The following is a 20659-nucleotide window of genomic DNA, read 5'->3' on the forward strand; positions in this document are numbered from 1 at the left end:
TTTTTTTTTTAACCAATGGTATGTATATGGGTAGCCAGTAGGGGATCCTGGCATAGGCAGGCGCCTAGGGAGGCAACGTTCTCTGGGGTGGCACGACAGGGTACCTGATCGATCGCCCCGCCCTGAGCTCGCAAGATCGCGATGGGAGAGAGGTGCCTCAAATCATGCCACCCCGCCCCCACACAGAGCTCGCAAGATCGCGATGGGGGAAAGGTCCCCCGAGCTGTTCTCGACAGGCTACTCAGCTTAAAAGGCTCTAAATGGTTAGGATTATAGATGTTCATAATGCATTCTTACATTCTGAACAAACATAAGATAACCATAATCAACAGTATAGGTACACTGTGATACATGATCGACTCAGTGGTCTTGAGAAAATAAGTATCAACCATGTGATTGCTGGGCAGATTTGACAAAGTCATTGATGATTTTGCATCAATGAAAACTAGGAGGGGTGGGTTAAATTTGAAATTAGGAATTATGTGTAATAGCACAAGCAATAATCTGTAAGTATTCTGCCATTTTCTTTATTTACTGACTCTATAATTTAATTGTGCAATTTAAGTTCAATCAGGAAGACTCGCAGACTTGAGTGAAATTTAAGATGACATTTATTTGATGAATATAAAACAGAAATGTAATGTCTCTCTTTTGCGTAAGCCCCGTCTGGCGGTCCGAAGAATTTATACTCGGAACCATCATATTCTGCCGGAGACAGGAGGCAGGGGCGAGGAGACAACCCTGTGCAGGATGGGACTCAACTGGTGGTGGTGGGGTGGTGCAGGTTGCCGTGTTAGCACACTGAAACAGAAATATGATAGATTGTGAGCAGACTTATAAAGCAATGGCTTACATGTGATCGGCTAGGAGTTACCTAGCTAATGGTGCAATGATGTACAGCTGCTAGTCTTCCCGCTAGAACTATGCTGCGTTTACATTTCTATCAGGAAGACTCACAGACTTGAGTGGAATTTAAGATGACATTTATTTGATGAATATAAAACAGAAATGTAATGTCTCTCTTTGGCGTAAGCCCCGTCTGGCAGTCCAAAGAAGTTGTACTCGGAACCATCATATCCTGCCGGAGATAGGAGGCAGGGGCGAGGAGCCTACCCCAAAAGAGATAAAGTAGAATACTACCCCCAAAAGAGAAGATCCAGTCAGGTACAAACCAGGTCTGGTATTAGGTGTTCATTCTGGAGAAGAGGGTAAAAAGAAAAAAGAAAGAGATGTGAACACCTAGATTTGACATCTAATGCGCAATATTCCTGGCATGGTTGTGCAATACCTTTGCAATAGGAAAAGCTGTAAATTTTTTTTTCTCTTGAGTTTGATTTTGTCCTTGTCCTTGAGTGCGATTTTGGGCCCTCCGTCGAGGAGCCCCTGGTTGTGCAGAATCTTTGCCAAAGTTGAACAACGTGGTGTGAGGCCCTATGTTAGGCCAGCGTTGTTGTGCAGTATCTTTGTTGAAAGATAAACAACATTTGATTTTGAAAAGAGTTGTTTGAGATATCTTTGCCGAAAGGTGAACAATGTAGCGTAGAGCCATACAATAATGGCAACATTGCGTGAAATCCCTTCGTTGAATGAAAACAACGTTTGATTATGAAAACCCTCTGACGAGGGAAGAGTTGTTTGAGATATCTTTGCCAAAAGGTGAACAACCTTTAGCGTAAAGCCATACGATAATGGTGACATTGCGTACAATCCCTTTGTTGAAATTAAACAACATTTGATTATGAAAACCCTCCAACGAGGGAATAGATTGTTTGATGGTTATCTTTGCCGAAAGGTGAACAACATGCGTAAAGCCATACGATAATGGCGACGTTGCGTGCAATACCCTTCGTTGAAAGATATTCCATGAGGCTCAAGCCCTCTAATGAGGGCGGCCATTGTTTAATGGTTGTCTTTGCCAGGGTGAATAGCATATATAAAGCCATACGATAATGGCGATGTTGTCATGCAATACCCTGTTGAAAGATATCCCATGATAGTGTGAGCTTTCCGGTGAGGGCGAGCTGATTTGTGCAATACCTATGGAAAGGAAACCATGCTTGAGATTATGGAAGCCCTGGCGAGGAGGGTAGACATAGTTATGCGTTATCCTTGTGAAACGATGGACGTGCTTGAATTGAATCATTGAATCAACCACCACTAGATAGGTATGAAAACTTATGGCTGATGGAGAGTTGAGCTTGTTTGATGATTTGGATTAGGTTGACTATATTTCTGGTAGGAAGAGGAAGACCAGCGGCCGAGCATCTTGACAGTGGACTCCAGTATACCTCAAAGAGCGGAAGTAGTAGCTGCTCTGATGCGAAAAGAGTGCCCCGAGAAGACAAGAGGGGAGAGACCACAATGTTTTAGGGTAGCGATGAGGTGGTTTCTGAACCAGTAGCGTGACATGGGGGCTAGGGATGGAGTGATGAATGGGGGAGGAAATTTGAGATGTCTAGTGTGAAAGCAAAAGGAAATGAACATGCACACTGGACGATCAGAACGGAAAATAGAGGAGTACTGTGTGATTGGCCGAAGGAGGAATAGTGGGCCCAGGCAGAGTTGTAGGAAGTGTGAGAGTGTGGACCGGGCAAGTCCTTCTGCATGAGAGTTGGAGCGGAATTTAAAAGGGGTAGTAAGGAGGGGCTTAATCCAGCAGGAGGTCTGAGAGGGGTAGGCAGGGAATGTTTTTTGTTTTTTTTGCTGGCGGGGGGGGGGGGGGGCATAGTCTGTGGAACTCCTGGAAGCGAAACAAGAGAGGGAGTCAGCTGAGATAATGAGATTGCAGGAATGCTCTGCCATGTCGGACATCTCATAAGAGACATGATGGCTAGAGGAGGACTAGACTTATAGTGACGACTGCAGAATTGTCGCAAAACTATGACGCGTTTGCGTGTCCAAAGGGAACCCCATATAACGCTGGCCATGATGATGGGATACATTTAAAAGAGCGGATGAGGGAGCGTAGGAAGCTATATTGAAAAAATGTTCTGGCCATTTCCCTGTGAACCATGATCCTAGAAAATATCCCCCAAATCCTATGTAGTGAGCCGCGTCTGTGAAAAGGGACATGTCGTCCGGATTTTTTTTTTTTTTTTTGTGAAAAAAGGAAATGCCATTCCAGCGATTTAATAGCTGTGACCAGAAGAGGAGGTCCAAGCGGCAGCCGTCATAAATTGATATGATGTGGGAGAGGTTGTCTACAAAATGGACTAGTGTGAGGGGCGGGAACTCAAGGAGCAGCCTTGAGGAATGATGCGCATGCAAACTGATGTGGCCTGATAGGGACAGGAGATCGCGTTCTGAGACCCAAACTGACCGGAGAACGATGTGCAAATAGACCTGATCCTGTCGAGTTTATCTTTAGGCAGGGAAGCTTGCATGTTAAGAGAATCGGGCATGATGCCGAGAAATTCGAGAGACGTGGTGGGGCCCGTGGGTTTCACTTGAGAGGGGAACACCCAACTTGTGAAAAAGCTCGATAGAACATCCAAAAATAGGGGTGTGGGCAGCGGGGTGATTGATGAGCAGGAAGTCATCGAGCAGGTGTAGTACGGAGGGGAGCTTAAAGTGATTGAGAAGGATCCAGCATAGGTCTTCTGATAGAGAATTAAAATGTGAGGGCTACTTCTGCACCCAAAAGTGAGTGCGGACAGCAGAGTAAAATTTGACTGTCATGTGACACCGGAGAGGGGCCAGTCGGCGTCTTTGATCTGCCTTTTCTCTTCTTTTTTCTTTTTTTATAAATGTATACATATATTGAGTGGAGCAAAACGAAAACATTGATAACTTTAAAATCAATAAGGCATTTGGCAACATAGTTGAGGAAATAACAAGAGCATTAGGAGGGAGCTATGACTTACCAGCAGGAACAGAAATTAACAGTAGCAAGATTAAATTAATGAGCTTGATTTGGCACAGGTTTTATCCAATGATTGCCAAACCTACTTACCTGGTCAGTACTTTAGTAGTTACCTACTAAATGTAGCATCCCGACCACGCACATTAAAAGTGAACGGAATCATACTGAAATGTGTTGATACTTAAAAGTAATGTAGTTAGGCTGACATGACAGTTAAACTCATGAGCTTTGAAATTGGAACACTGATAAAGCCCCAATGCTTGAAGATCCCCATAGATTGAAACCTGGTCCGAACAAAGGTGAAAGTGAATGATTTATGAAGACATACAATGCAAATTTCTGCACTTTAATGATGCCTGAATGAGTAATAAAACGTAAATATGCCACGAAATAGGAATTACCCCCTGTATGACCAGATCATATAGGCGATATGCATTACGTTGGTAATGAAATTATCTGATGAATAAGGGAATGCAGTGCGGAGCCTACCACTAGGTGTCAGAGGCACGCCACAGCAGTGGTGCTCCTGATGAGAACGTGGAAGTATGTATAGAGTAAGAAATCACTGCATTTTCCGAAGCGGCATTAATGTGCCCTTGAAGGCGCTTGGGTAGGGAACAGCGCTTGAAATATTGAACCGAACGAAATAGGTTAATTATTTCACCAAGGACCCTTTCACAAGACCTTAGTGAAGGCTACATTTAACTGTGATCCCATGCTCCCTTCAGAGTGCCCACATCATGAGCTCTGCCTGCTACGTGATTTAGAGCAAAGGCGACCAACAAAACAGCTATCTTACTGAATGGAGTGATGGGACCCCGTACAATGAGCACTGTACATCATGACATGCCTGAATAATGATCTTAATTCCCCGATGGGGAACACTCAGGCATGCAACATGGTGAATGACATGCGAGTGAACCTGACCAAGTTACCCTCATGTGATCACACTATGGACGCGTGGTTGCCTGCCATTACTATGAAAGCGAATGCGCTGTTGACATGAAAAATGTCTTTTTGATATTGATGCAGATGTGTTATGATGAACAGACAACATAGGCAACAGAAGGCCTAGACCCATGACTAAATCTGAATGCATGTGATGGATTTGATAAGAACTTAGCTTATTTCTGATGGAAATCAGCTGCTGCCTGAGCCGATGATTTTGACAGACTTGGCAAGGAGCGTGCTCCTTCCGCGCCAAGTCGTGCATTCCGATCAAGGATGCGGTGACTCGATTGAGGGAGATCTCCTAAGTGAATGAGATATGGATGAAAATAAGGGTTTGCTGATTGTTTACTCCCCATGGGTTTGATGCGGGCAGAAATTGAGATGAAGAGACAGCGTATTGGGAAGGGAAGGCGGGCTTCCAGAGGTGTTCTGTGCACTGGTTCTACTGTGGCCTGGAGAGGTCAGAACATGTCTATTATGATTCCGAGAGGGCATGATCCCACTGAGAATCCGGAAATTTGCAGACGTGTGTTTGTGAGAGGACTGCTGATTCTGGATAAAGTAAGGAGCAATGAATAAGTCTGTGTCCATATCTCGATGTTAGCTAGACGGAGAGCGACTTGGACTCGACATCAGATAGTGCTATAGAATGATGTTGCCATGTTAGCACACTGATACAGCAGTGTGATAGATTGTGAGCAGACTTATAAAGCAATGGTTTACATGTGATCGGCTTGGAGTTACCTAGCTAATGGTGTGATGATGAACAGCTGCTAGTCTTCCTGCTAGAACTATGCTGCGCTTACATTTCTGTATATAATGTACATGTTAATATAATTTGCAATATATATATATATATATATATATATATATATATATATATATATATATATATATATACACACTATATTGCCAAAAGTATTCGCTCACCCATCCAAATAATTGAATTCAGGTGTTCCAATCACTTCCATGGCCACAGGTGTATAAAATGAAGCACCTAGGCATGCAGACTGCTTCTACAAACATTTGTGAAAGAATGGGCCACTCTCAGGAGCTCAGTGAATTCCAGCGTGGTACTGTGATAGGATGCCACCTGTGCAACAAGTCCAGTTGTGAAATTTCCTCGCTACTAAATATTCCACAGTCAACTGTCAGTGGTATTATAACAAAGTGGAAGCGATTGGGAATGACAGCAACTCAGCCATGAAGTGGTAGGCCACGTAAAATGACAGAGCGGGGTCAGCGGATGCTGAGGCGCATAGTGCCAACTTTCTGCAGAGTCAATCGCTACAGACCTCCAAATTTCATGTGGCCTTCAGATTAGCTCAAGAACAGTGCGTAGAGAGCTTCATGGAATGGGTTTCCATGGCCGAGCAGCTGCATCCAAGCCATACATCACCAAGTGCAATGCAAAGCGTCGGATGCAGTGGTGTAAAGCACGCCACCACTGGACTCTAGAGCAGTGGAGACGCGTTCTCTGGAGTGACGAATCACGCTTCTCCATCTGGCAATCTGATGGAGGAGTCTGGGTTTGGCGGTTGCCAGGAGAACAGTACTTGTCTGACTACATTGTGCCAACTGTGCAGTTTGGTGGAGGGGGGATTATGGTGTGGGGTTGTTTTTCAGGAGCTGGGCTTGGCCCCTTAGTTCCAGTGAAAGGAACTCTGAATGCTTCAGCATACCAAGAGATTTTGGACAATTCCATGCTCCCAACTTTGTGGGAACAGTTTGGGGATGGCCCCTTCCTGTTCCAACATGACTGCGCACCAGTGCACAAAGCAAGGTCCATAAAGACATGGATGAGCGAGTTTGGTGTGGAAGAACTTGACTGACCTGTACAGAGTCCTGACCTCAACCCGATAGAGCACCTTTGGGATGAATTAGAGCGAAGACTGCGAGCCAGACCTTCTCGTCCAACATCAGTGTCTGACCTCACAAATGCGCTTCTGGAAGAATGGTCAAAAATTCCCATAAACACACTCCTAAACCTTGTGGAAAGCCTTCCCAGAAGAGTTGAAGCTGTTATAGCTGCAAAGGGTGGGCCGACGTCATATTAAACCCTATGGATTAAGAATGGGATGTCACTTAAGTTCATATGCGTCTAAAGGCAGGTGAGTGAATACTTTTGGCAATATAGTGTATATATATATACACACACTACCAGTCAAAAGTTTTGAAACACTTACTCATTCTTTATTATAATTTTTGTTTACATTTTAGAATAATAGTAAAGTCATCAAAACTATGGAATAACATAAATGGAACTATGGGAATTATGTTGTGACTAAACAAAATCCAAAATAAATAATAACTGTGTTATAATTTAGGATCTCCAAAGTAGTCACCCTTTGCCAATTTGCAGACATGTACTCTTGACATTTCCCAACTATGTTGGGCACTTATTGGCTGCTTTTCTTTATTATTTGGTCCAAGTCATCAATTTCAAAAAAACTTTTTTTAATTACATTTTAATTTTATAATGAAATAAATTAATATGGTGGCACAATTATATTTTTGTCTACAAAACTAATTTCAAACATTTAAGCATACACCTTCAGATCAAAAGATTTTTAAGATCATGAGAAACATTTCAGTCAAGTGTTTCAAAACTTTTGACCGGTAGTGTGTATGTATATATATATATATATATATATATATATATATATATATATATATATATATATATATATATATATATATACACGTATATACACACACGTATATAGTTACTTCATTTCTATTTTCATTGTCTAGTTATGCCCAAAAATGAAAATTATCTCATCATTTACTCACCCTCATGCCATTCCAGAAACACAGCTTTCTTTCTTTTGCTGAACACAAAAAAGATTTTTTAGAAGAATATTTCAGCTCTGTAGGTGCTCACAATGCAAGTGAATGGGTAGCAAAATTTTGAAGCTCGAAAAAGCACATAAAGGCAGCATAAATGTAATCCATAAAACTCCAATGATTAAATAAATATCTTCAGAAGCGATATGATAGATCTGGGTGAGAAACAGATCAACGTTTAAGGCCTTATTTTACTATAAATTCCCCTCCCTGCCCAGTAGGTGGCGATATGCATGATGAATGCAAATCGCCAAAAACAAATGAAGAAGAATGTGAAAGTGGAGTTTTAAAGTAAAAAATTACTTAAATATTGATCGGTTTCTCACCTACACTTATCATATCACTTCTGAAGATGTGGAGTCATACTGATTATTTTTATGCTGTCTTTATGTGCTTTTGGAGCTTCAAAGATTTGGTACCCATTCACTTCCACTGTGAGGACCAACACAGTTGAGAAATTCTTCTAAAAATCTTCATTTGTGTTCAGCAGAAGAAAGAAAATCTTACACATTTGGGATGGAATGAGGGTGAGTAAATGATGAGAGAATTTTCCTTTTTGGGTGAACTATTCCTTTAAAATTTACATTAAAGTATATAGGGAAATTTTATATTTTATATGCTGTAACTGGTCACCATTTTATTTCACATATTTCAATCTCTTTTTGCCTTTACTAGTTTTGCAAGAATGCCAACTTCCCGAAAGTATTTTATGTCCATTTCCCAAATGTTTTTACAGAAGATAAAGTGAATTCAACTTAATTTGTATAAAATATTTTTTAACTGCCAAAACGCAGAAAAAGAACTACACTACCCATAATCCTGAAGAGAGAACCACCAATGAGAGAAGTCTATGTTACCATGGAAATTAAAATTGTGAAAAAAATAATAATAAAAAAAAATTTAATAAATAAAAAATAAAAACAGCAGCGGCTGCCCATTCCCATAAAATGCCGCAAATGACGCAAGAGTTGAGTTGGTCTCGCTACACTCTCAAACAACTTAAATATTTAAATAGCCTATATATTTAAGTATTTTGCAATAATCGTAAAATTTATTGTTTTTATACTTATAATCAATGAATATGAGTCAATAGTTTTATACTGTACCCCCATTTTGATTCATTTAAAAGGCTTATTCAATTTGCAATGCTTCATGGGATATGTAGTTTGCTCCCTCATGAAAAGAATTAAAGTATTTAGTCTTGTACTTTGGTCTTTTTTTTCTTTTCTTTCAATGTCCATATACTTTTTTACTTCAAATGAAAATCTGTAGTTGTGATTAATCTCTGAGCTGCTTGGTTTGGTTTATGGCTTACACCTCTTATTATTATTATTATTATTTTTAAAATCCCTATGGAGAAAACGAATAGGAAAAACACTTCCAGAACCATGGCCATTGAAATAGTGGGCGGTTGTTGCACTCTTTTGTTATTAATATGCTGTAGCATCACACCATACAGTATACCACAATATGGGTTCAACATAATAGAAGCAGGCAGATTAAATACAACACAATAATGCTTTTTATGGTAACTTCTTTGAGAAATTTCATTTACAGACTTTCTGCAAGGCAGAGAGCGCTAAACGTAGCTCCTAAATCTACTAAGCTTTAGACTAGGAGCATAGCACATAATCAGTTGTTTTGTTGTTGAGAATGAGTGGCACTGTATTCCTGCAGGGCTGAATTTATTCCCATAGGAACTGAGGGATTGGTGTACGGGTGTGGAAGTGGTTGGTGGGGGGTATGTTTGTTAGCAGGAAGCCTTGGGGACATTATAATGTGTGACTGGTTTCCAATAGAGAGGGACACACTGTTTACTGACACCTAGACTAAGGATGGGCACGAGTACTCGAGTACTCGGCTACTCGGACATGGCAGCAATGATCGATCATGAAAACGATGGTCGATAGTGATCACACATGATGTGACTTTTCACTTCATTCGAAATCCAGTGACAATTACCTGACAACTAAACACACAGACAAAGAGGGAGCTTATTTTTAATTTTGAGATTGATTATGTTGTGGTTTTGAGGGGTACATTGATTGTCAGAAACGTCTCATAGCAACCAAACTGATACAAAACTGCTATCGTTACGATAATCAAAAGAGAGCGTAATTAACCGTGTTTTGAAAACCTGTCTCAGCAAAACGTTTGCTAAACACGTTTTATTGTCATTTCATGTAAGAACTTTGACTCGTTAATGGATATTATTTAATAAAAGTAAATTTTTGTCATTGACCGTAAACCTCCCTGCCCTGTGTGAAGTAACACGCACCTGCATCTCGACGAAATGGGAGTTGAAGATTTCTGGACGAATTTCCAAGTTAGATGTCCAATATAAAAAGTGTCGTTCCATTGCACTTTCCCCAGTTGAAAGGTGGAAATTCAGACTCCGAGTTGAATGGAACGCTTCATGAATCACAGCAACAACAATACAGAGCATCGTGGCTTTCCTCACAAGAGTGAACATTTGGACATACACACACACACACACACACACACACACACACACACACACCAGGCGCGTGTGGCAGTGGACTCAATGCGCTGAAGCAATGCATATACAGCAGGTGAGTGTTTCAAACAGCTAGACAGAGCAAGACAGAGCACAGCTAAATGGAACACAATGCAGCGTCTTCAAACTGAACTTCAATTTAACATAAATATTAAAAATGCAATGGTTATGGCATCTATTTGAAAATAGACGGTTCAGACAGTCACTAAATAAACTGGTGCGTGCTTACTAAGATTACTACGGTAACCTGAAGGAAGAGCAGAGACGTGCGTTGGGCACATTCTTTCAGAGTTGGACAGCGAATCTTCACATAATGATAAAATATGATGCATTATATTTTGAATCTTTTGTACATTTTGTAACATTATTTTATAACAGCCTATAATAATGAATAGACGATACACTGGAACAACAAGGCACAATGCAGCAGCCATAGACATTTGTCAGACATGTTATTATATATATAGTTTTGAACATGTAATATTCACCCCTCCAGTACTCAACAAGTACTCGAGTAATTAGTCCGAGTACTCGAGTAGACAAAATGACCAAAATGCCCATCCCTAACCTAGACAGCAAAGAGAGACAGGGGGTGACTTGAAGTTGTCCCAGCTCTTTGAGCATTACTGACATGGAGGTAAAGCTTCACACAAGCTTTTATACAGTATGTGTGTCATCTATGCACCCTCATTTCAGAGTGATTCAATACTTAAAGCATTCTTTTACATAATGATAAATTAGACATGTCAAAGATTCCTGCTGTTGGATGTTTGTTAGCAGAAAGCCTTGGGTAAATCATAATGTGAGACTGGTTTCTAATGGAGAGGGACGCACTGTTTACTGACACCTAGACAGCAAAGAGAGACAGGGGCGAATTGAAGTTATCCCAGCATTTTGAGCATTACAGACATGGAGGTAAAGCTTCACACATGCTTTTATACAGTATGTGTGTCATCTATGCACCCTCATTTCAGAGTGATTCAATACTTAAAGCATTCTTTTACATAATGATAAATTAGACATGGCAAAGACTCCTGCTGTTACTTTCTGGATCCAATATCAATATATATGAATCCAAAATCAATATCTTTTATATATACTTTTTGTTGCTGATACAGTCACTGATGTATTGCGCATCCTTACTCAGCATGTGCAGAATCTTGGTGAAATCAACTGCAAATCTTGACTCGACTTGCATCTACAGTAACTACGTCATCTGCTCAGCTTGGAAAGACTTGTTTTTAACAGTCTCTTAATGCTTCTGACTTTAATAAATCTATTCACAGCATGTCCAGATGTTAAGTATAGAGAGTATGATGAAATACCCAGTGAATGATGTCTTAATAAGCACTATAATACATGGCTCCAGATCGCTCTTGATTTATTCACTATTAACACACTTACATTTATAGCATCTTATACAGTATGTAAAATGTTTTTGGGTTTAACAATCACCAAAAAGATGTTCACAAAAGACTGTCGCTTATGTTGCTGCAACTTACTTGCACTTGTTGACAAAAACTAAATTAACACCTTAGATCTTAATCTATTCACAAGAGCTCTGTGAAAAATCAACCAGTATTCTCATTTAAACAGCTCTCAATCTGCAAAGCAGATGTAGGTGTGCATCCCTAGATTTAATTAAGCAAAAGTGTGAAAAATGTGGAAGAGATAATCTCATTTTCAGCACAGACATGAATATGCCCAAAATCAGATTTTTACCCATCACAATATGACACAGATGTGTTTTTGGATGACAGCGTGAACAGCAAAACTCTGAAATATTTAAGTCTGATCTGGACCAGTTTCATATGTGGAACTAAATCAGACATCACTTCACTGTGACCAGGTCTAAATTAATGTTTTTTTTTTTTCATGAAGACTCTTTTTTCAAGAATCATCAGAACTGAGCTGGGATGATTTGCCCATGACGTGTAAATGATGTAGGACAGCAAAGATGTGGCAAGTTGAATATATGGAGCTCCTTTTATTATTAACAAATGTATAATTGTTTATTTATTAAAATGTAATTTCTTGATTATCAATTTAATTTATTAAAGTGATTTAATAAATATACAGGGTTCCCACACTTTAAAATTTTTTTTTTTTTTTTTTTTTTTACAAATGAATTCCCATGACTTTTTATGACCTTTCTAATCATTTGTGATAACTGGCTCAGGAGTTTAAAAAGTCATTCAAATTCAGATTTGCTAATGGATCATTCATATAAATCTGTGAATCATTTTGGATGATTCCTTGAAAAAAAAAAAAAAAAAAAAAGATTTACTTAAAACAGATAACTATTGCAAATTGCAAGCAATGTCTCTTCAACTCTTCAAAAGAGCAAATCTAGCATGCATACATGTCTATTCAATATAGAAATGTAAATATCTCTGATATTTCCATGTTTTCGATGACCATGGAAACCCTGTATAAAATTAATATATTGTAATATTAGATTATGATAAATAGAATATAATAAATGAAAATGCTAGGGTACGGTTTTTATGCATTCAGTTCAGTTTAGAAGCATTGCCTTTAGGACACATTTAAAACATCATGTGAACAACCTCACAAAATAAATCTGATTTTAAGCAGAAAATCAGAACTGGGCTTGCAAATCACAAGCTTGCAAATATATGCACACTTGGGTTGTTTGGAACACTAATATATGCCCACACGCTTGCATGTGGACATACATATCATTTGTATTGGTGAAGCATAACAGTCAGCATACAGTCTCTCTTCCAATCACCCACCAATCCCTTTCGTCTTTCTCTCTCTCCATCTCCCTTGCCAGTGGATCATATACAGCTCAATCAGCATGTGTGAGCACATCCTCGGCATAAGGAAGCAGAGGGCCAGCTGTCTTCTCGGCCTTATGTTTCCCCAGACAGTTGCTCTGGCAGGCAGGCCTCTGCTGCTGACGAGAGCTTCTCTGCAGCGTATGAGTCCTTAAAGCTGTAGCCAGTAATTTAGACCCAGAGTGCAGAAGGTAATGAATAGCACTATGCTCTGATATTCATTCGTTACCTCGCCACCCACGGACTATGTTGAGTTTGACTGTGGAGGGTGCTTGGAGGAGAAACAGACTGATGGCATAAATTATCAGCGTCATCATCATCTGTCACAGGAAGTCACTTTTTTGGAAAGCAGATACGAATTGGAGACCCATGTTTCTTATGTGTATTGATGTCTTAATACTACAGTTAATTATTAATTATTCAAGACAAAATGCTTTTTAACAGGTGTTACTGGCCCTGTTATAGTATTTATGTTTGCACTGAATCTATCTTGCTGTAAAAAAAAATCTTGCAGGCTCTAACCAGTTTTGGGAAAGCTACTTTGAAATTGTAGCTTGTCAGGCAACAAGCTACTCATAATTTAAAGTAGTTCAACTAGAGTCAAGCTACTAAATTGAAAAAAACTATATTGAAGTTATATAAGGGGACAATAACTTTTAAATTATATAATATAATCAGATATAGATATATATCTGATGGCATTAAACTTAATATATGAATACACATAAATTCACACACAAAAACAAAATATATATATAAAAAAAAAAAAAATCACTTGCCTCAACCTGCTTGTTGCAAGTTTTAACGTTTTGTAATGCTACACCACTAATTGCTGCAAAAAATTGCTCGTAACTGGAAAAGCTAAAATATGATCAGAACAGCCGAGCTACTGTCATGCTACTGAAAAAAATATAGCTAAAGGGACAGTTCACTCAAAAGTGTAAATTCTGCCATCGTTCACTCACCCTCAGGTTGTTCTAATCTCTTTATGACTTTCTTTGTTTAGTAGGACAAAAAATATATAAAGATTTTAGGCAGAATGATAGCTTCAATCTCCATTTACTTTCATTGCATCTTTTCTCCATACAATGAAAGTGAATGGTGACTGAGGCTAACATTCTGCCTAACATCTCCTTTTGTGTTTCACAGAAAAAAATAAATGCTTTGGGACAACATGAGGGTGAATAAATGATGACAGAATTTTAATTTTTTAAAGAACTATCCCTTTAAGTTTGCTACTTTTACTTAATTACTCTCCAACATACTTAAGTAACATTCAGGCAACTCTTTCAGTTATTATTCTTTTCTTTGTAAAGTTAACAGTGAAAGTCTTGTGTCCTTTTCCTTACTTTCCTTCCCCAGTGCCACAGAGACAAGGACATGATAAAAGTTAACATGCAAATGCTTCTTTCTTTTTAAATCCAGACACATTGTGCTTGCACAAGAACTCAGTAATAACAATTCCCTTCCAGACAGTTCTCTACTCCTAAACGCTGTGTTTCCTTCTTCCAGGAGTAAAAGATAAATCATGCTCCAATACCAAAATGTATTTTCATCTAATTTGTGAGGACAGCTGAAAAGAAAGCTTTGGCGAATCAAGCAGCAGCCACACACAGTGAGGAAAACACATCAACAAATCCAACAAAGGGAATGAGTTCATAATTTCGCCGATTTTTGTGAACCAATATCAAAAGGCAGGCAAGAAATTCTTCTGCTAGAATCCTTTGTCCTATTTTGCTATTTTCCAACCAGGAGCCTATGTGATAGGACAGTATTAAGGAATATATATATAAAATACCCTCCTGATAAAACAACCTATGGTTTGCTGGCCTTAGGTGGTCTTTCCAGTCTGGTCAGGCTGGTCTGGTTTGCTGTTTTTAATTCGACAAATATCAAAACCCCTCTGTCTCATAGCCTAAATAATTTAATTATTACAAAGTATGGAACATGACATAATAAGGCTTTAATATCAAGAAGAAAAAAGACATTAGTTAGTTCCTGATTCATTACTTAGGTACTAGGCAGGGCTTACACAAGGTTAATTGTGAATTGTTTAATTTATGCGTCACTTGTGGCACCAAACGGATTTGCAAAAATAATGACAAACAGGTTTCCCAAACACTCCCCACATACCCCATTGGTCTAACACACAGGTAGTCCCATTCCAAACTCATGCCATTGGTTGAGCTAGAGGTTGACATGTCAGACTGCTCAAACAAACAGAGCAATATTTTGAAAGCCCCACAGAGTTTAAACTCTTTGGGAATTCAACCTACAAACCTGGCTTATAGATGTCTTTGCATATTATACTATGATAGGAGAAAGTATTTTACCATAGATGAAAATATTGCATCAGCTTAAAGTTTCTTACATTAGTTACTTATTACAATTTGTCTTTCAGTACTGGATGCAACCTCTTGCCACACTTTTTAATCAGTTTGAGTCACTATTCTAATAAAGAGCTTATGAAAACTGGCAACATATTATTCTAGTTTTCACTCACTAGTGAATAGCAAATTTTTCTAACAAATAACCTAATGAGATTCCTCACTCTTAAGCCTATTTCACACTACAAGACTCATAATTTTTCATCATATTTTATTTCAGCATCATTATTACAAGCTTGTTGCCCTTTCATGTTTTACGTCTACAACAATCGCTCTCAATATTCAAACTCTGATTCTGTCGTCACAGCGGCTACAGTACATTTCAAACCGGCCATTCTTTATGAGTGCACATTGTCTCTGACCAACATGATCACACGGAAAATCGACATGTTGCTTCCGAAAGTTCATGCACCCCTAAATCAACCCCATTCAGCTGAATTACTGACCATCAGACATTTTGCATCAATTCATGGGTGATTTTCCCACTAGGGCTACTGAACACACATTGCGCAATCAGCCTCAGAGACACAATCAGAGACATGGGTTCTGGTCCCATGACCAGAAAGTAATGATGTTCACATAAACAATGGTGAATGCGATTTGAAAGTTGCATTTTCATTCTAACATTACATTTTTACTCCACTGACTGTTAGGTTTAGGGTTGGGGTTTGGGTTAGGGGATAGATTTAATAAAATATATGCATTCCTATTGACTGTATTCCATAATTTTCAAGTAAAACTACAACTCCTTTTTGGCGACACTTCACCCGTAAACTGGAGCTCATATTTGCTCATATGTTTAACAACACTTCCAGCTTCGGCTGATCCAACAGCAGACCTTTTGACCTACTAGTGCCGAATTCACAGTACGAGCCCACAAGCCCTCCATGCTATTTGTTGACAGGATGTTAAGAATCAACTCTCTGGGGGGCCTGGGAAGTTCAGTGGTAAAATACACTGGCTACCACCCTGGAGTTCGCTAGTTCGCTAGTTCAAATCGCAGGGCATGCTGAGTGACTCCAGCCAGGTCTCCTAAGCAACCAAATTGGCCCGGTTGCTAGGGAGGGTAGAGTCACATGGGGTAAACTCCTTGTGGTCGCTATAATGTGGTTCATTCTCGGTGGGGCACGTGGTAAGTTGGGCGTGGTTGCCGCGGTGGATGGTGTGAAGCCCGGACTGAGGTGAATCACTACGCAACCACGAGGACTTAAAAAAAAGCACATTGGGAACTGGGCATTCCAAAAATTGGGAGAAAAGGGGAAAAACAAAAAACAAAACAAAAAAAAGAATCAACTCTCATGTAGCTATGTACATGAGCTTGCAATTTCGGAAACATAACTACAGTCAGAGAGGAGAATGATTGATTGTTCCCTTTGACATTGATAGCTTTGTTCCAAATGAAAATAATACATTTGTACTGTGCTATTGTTTTGTTTTTATTCTAATATCTCTGTTGCTACATGAGACCCAAAACAACCTTTCATTTATTAATTCTGCCATTACTTGGCATGCCCCATAAGGAACAAGTAATAAACAGATTTAAAAAAATTGCAAGTAATATCACCACACCTCTTTTTTAACACAGCTGACAAATTAATAAAAAATAACAATTTAAAATTGCTTTTTTAGACGTTGATCTGCAATTTTTCAGTTTTTTTTTAATCTCCACATCACACAGTTAATAAACTCACATTACAGAAGTACAAAAGCTTTTGATCTCTGCCACCCATCAAAAAAGTAATGTGCAAAAAGCATCTATTGTGCAATAAGTGCTAACAAACATTTCCTCTAACAAGCAACACTGTTAGCACTATTAATATGCAGTTAAATCACACTCTGCTGGATTAATTAATGGAGGCCATCTACTAAGTGATGGCAGAGTCAATGAACATTTCATGTTGGAAAATATTCAGCTCAGACAGCTCTGGGAAATACATGGGAGGAGCAATCCAGCATGGTGGAAAAGAGTAACCAAGGCTTTCCTGCCAATGTTTCTGCATTTTTGGATGAGTCAAAATTTCTGCACTTTCAGAGTATTTAACAAATTCGATAAAGAACTTGCTTCTCGAAGGTTGAGGAAGTAGGTTATTTAGGTATAGCTGCAAGTGTGTATTATACATTTATTTCCTGACATACTAACATCTTCCACGTACTTTGACCTATAATGGGTTATTTAACCTATAATACCTTTATTTGCATATTAAGAACTTAATACGTCTTAACATGTATTAACATTTGGGAGTCAGATAAAATAATGAGTCAAGAAAGAGATTGGTGCAGTAACTGCTTCCAGTTCACTCATCATGCTAAAAATGGAAGGTCAAGTTGAGTTCATTCTATTGTGGGATACAGTATTCCAGGCAGTTGGCTCTGTTGTATACTGCTCATTTTGACAAACATACCTATAGGTCATCCAGGTATTCTCTGTACAGTATACATATATACTGCTATGTACTATGTACTATAAACTGCATCCCTTGCTCTGTATATTCAAAGACACTGCGTGACACTATAGAAAGGCAGGTGAGATTGGAAGAGGGCATGCACACAAACATCAGTGTCTCGAGAGGGTGGTAGGGCTTGCCTTCACATGCTGTCAGAGAATTGAGAGGCATTGATGGGATTATATTATCTGTGGATGAGACAGCCAAGAGCGCCAAGAGACAAGGGAAAACCTCTTCTCTGGAAAAATGAGGTGTAAATGAAATATGTTTATATGCAGTGTTAATCTTGTCAACATTATTACAGACAGAAATGTTCGTTGATTAAAGGTTTTTTGATAACACAGATGAGACTAAAAAAACACATCAATATGATAATGACATGATATTATTTAAAACATACTGGCGATAACATGATGAAAAAATAAATAAATCAAGAGAAGCCACTGGCCCCTGCATCCTGGACAAGGCATGTGTGCTCGTCAGGCTCCACCTCTACCTGGACCAAACCCTTCTCTGCAATTCCCTGACCTTCATGATCCTTGATCATGGCAAGCAAACCACACCCCCTTTTAGTTACTGCACTTTATTACACGGCGCTCAGGAACACCTGATTCTGATTGGTCCATCACGGCATCCAGAAGTCTGATATTTCTGAATAATGACCTGACATCCAGGGATAAAGTAAAATTGAACTGGTCATGCGGGTATTTCGAGCCATATTTCATACTTCTCATATCACTTTTCATTCTCTACAAGTAAGCTAGTACAATTATTTCAGCTCAAATCAACATTTCATTTCCATTTAAAGTACTTTTCTATTTTATTTGGCAAGTTGTCATGTAATAAGCTGGATAATGAGCAGTCAGACATTTTTGCAATATAAACACCAACAGAACTCTGACACAAACTGAAAGTGGAATTCAGCTGTTTCTAGAGACTCTGCAGTCTCTTCTCACATAATAAAGTAATTTAGACTCAAACCATTATTTCACGTCCACTTTATTTGGTAAGTAGCCTTGTAATAAGTGTGATAATCTACAGTCAGCTGGTCATTATCGCAAATTATTACTCGGCTCTCTGGAATACTCTATTCTGATTGGTAATGGCACCATCTAGAGGTCTGATATGTCTGAGTAACAACTGCACATCCAGAGATTAAGACAGCAGACCGGTCATTTCAAGTATTTCAAGTCATCTTTCCTACTTCTTGGATCACTGTGCAATCTCTACAAGTAAGATAATAAAATAATTTCAACTCAAATCAATGTTTCATGTCAATTTATTTATTTATTTATTTGGCAAGTAGTCGTTCAATAAAATAGATATTGAGAAGTCATGGTCATTATTTACAAAATTAACACCATCCGAACTCTGATGCAAACCGGAGGTATAAATAATCTGTTCAGCAATTTATTTCTTCTCACATAATAATATAATTTAAATGGAAATCATTATTTTATGTCCTTTTATTTATCTATTTGGTTTGTAGCCATATAATAAATGGGATAATGTACAGTCAACTGGTTGTTCGTCCTGATCACCCTTTCAGGGTTTATTTTGCGATAAAAACTGCCTGCATGTACATTATCCCTTATATAAACAACTTCAGGGTGAAACAAGACCTCTCTGCTCCTCATCAGGGTCCTTACCACCCTATCTGGGTTTATTTTGCGATAATGAATGTCTGACTGTAGATTATCCCTTACATATTGCTGGACACGTTACTTTCGATGTTTGAATTGTTATTGTTAATTTTTTTTTTAAATAAACGCTACTCCGAGGCCTGACACCACAACCACTGAATCTGTCTTCACTCATCCTGACACAAATTGAGTAAAGTAATACATTTGACACAATGAAGAAATACTAACTAAAATGAAAGGACATTTTTGTCAAAAGGCAAAAACTACTGACCTCCCGAGTGAGGGGGTGGACCACAGAGAAGTACCACTCCTTGCCCTTCCCGAACAGAGACGGAACTCCGCCTGTGTGTCTTGAAGTTTTCCAAGTCTGAAAGAAGAAAAGGGAAGGGGCAAATGAGAGAAGAAAATGAAAATAAAGACCGATTCCCCCAGATAAGAAATAAAAAAATAACATGCTACATTTTTGCAGAGATGCAGAAATGACTGTCAATGAATGAAAATATATGCAGCGCATTCCACATGATTTAACGATACAATCAGAGATCCACATAAAATTTTGGCCTTGGAGTAGTGTGTATAAAGTTGTGGTAAAATAGCCTTTAGCTGGACTAAGGGCTATATCACCCCCCATTGTGTCTGTTTATTGAGAGAGCTTAAGCCTCTTGCTGACTCAGACTTGAATACAAGAATAAAAACTTTGTGGATGAAAGTTAAAGCAAAAGGAAAGGGCCAAAGACACTGAGAAACTGGGGAATTCAGGATTTATTGATATGACATCCTGCTGTTCTTTGAATATCATAGTGAAACTATATATATATATATATTGTCTGTCATTGCCAGGGTGATATGTAATTGTCAAAGGCATAATTCACCTAAAATGAATATTCTGTCGTAATTTACTTTATCCCTATGCCTTTTTTCTTTTGTGGAACACAAAAGATGTCATCATTCACTTTCGTTGTATGAAGAAAAATATGTAACAGAAGTGAATGGCGACTGACACTTAACATGCTGTCTAACATCTCCTTTTGTGATCCATGGAAAAAAGCAAGCCATAGGAGGTTGGAACAACATGAGGTAAATGATAACAGATTTTTTTGGGTGAACCATCCCTTTAAGGTGTTCTGATTGCAATTATAATACAAAATACAGCTGAAAAGCCAACATGATCAAACAGGAAGTTGGCATGTTGTTTCCAAGTGT

At 38.7% G+C, this 20659-nt stretch overlaps 1 protein-coding gene across 1 annotated transcript in view; it reads right to left on the reverse strand.

Moving 5' to 3' along the window:
• Nucleotides 1-20659, reverse strand: part of LOC127445670 (contactin-4-like) — a 270651-nt gene that overhangs the window by 121988 nt on the left and 128004 nt on the right. Inside the window, exon 5 of the mRNA XM_051705901.1 lies at nt 19728-19823. Coding sequence (XP_051561861.1) covers nt 19728-19823 — 96 coding nt within the window. The remainder of the gene's footprint in view (nt 1-19727; nt 19824-20659) is intronic.

This window comes from Myxocyprinus asiaticus, chromosome 9 (genome assembly GCF_019703515.2).
Source record: "Myxocyprinus asiaticus isolate MX2 ecotype Aquarium Trade chromosome 9, UBuf_Myxa_2, whole genome shotgun sequence".
Classification (NCBI taxonomy): domain Eukaryota; kingdom Metazoa; phylum Chordata; class Actinopteri; order Cypriniformes; family Catostomidae; genus Myxocyprinus; species Myxocyprinus asiaticus.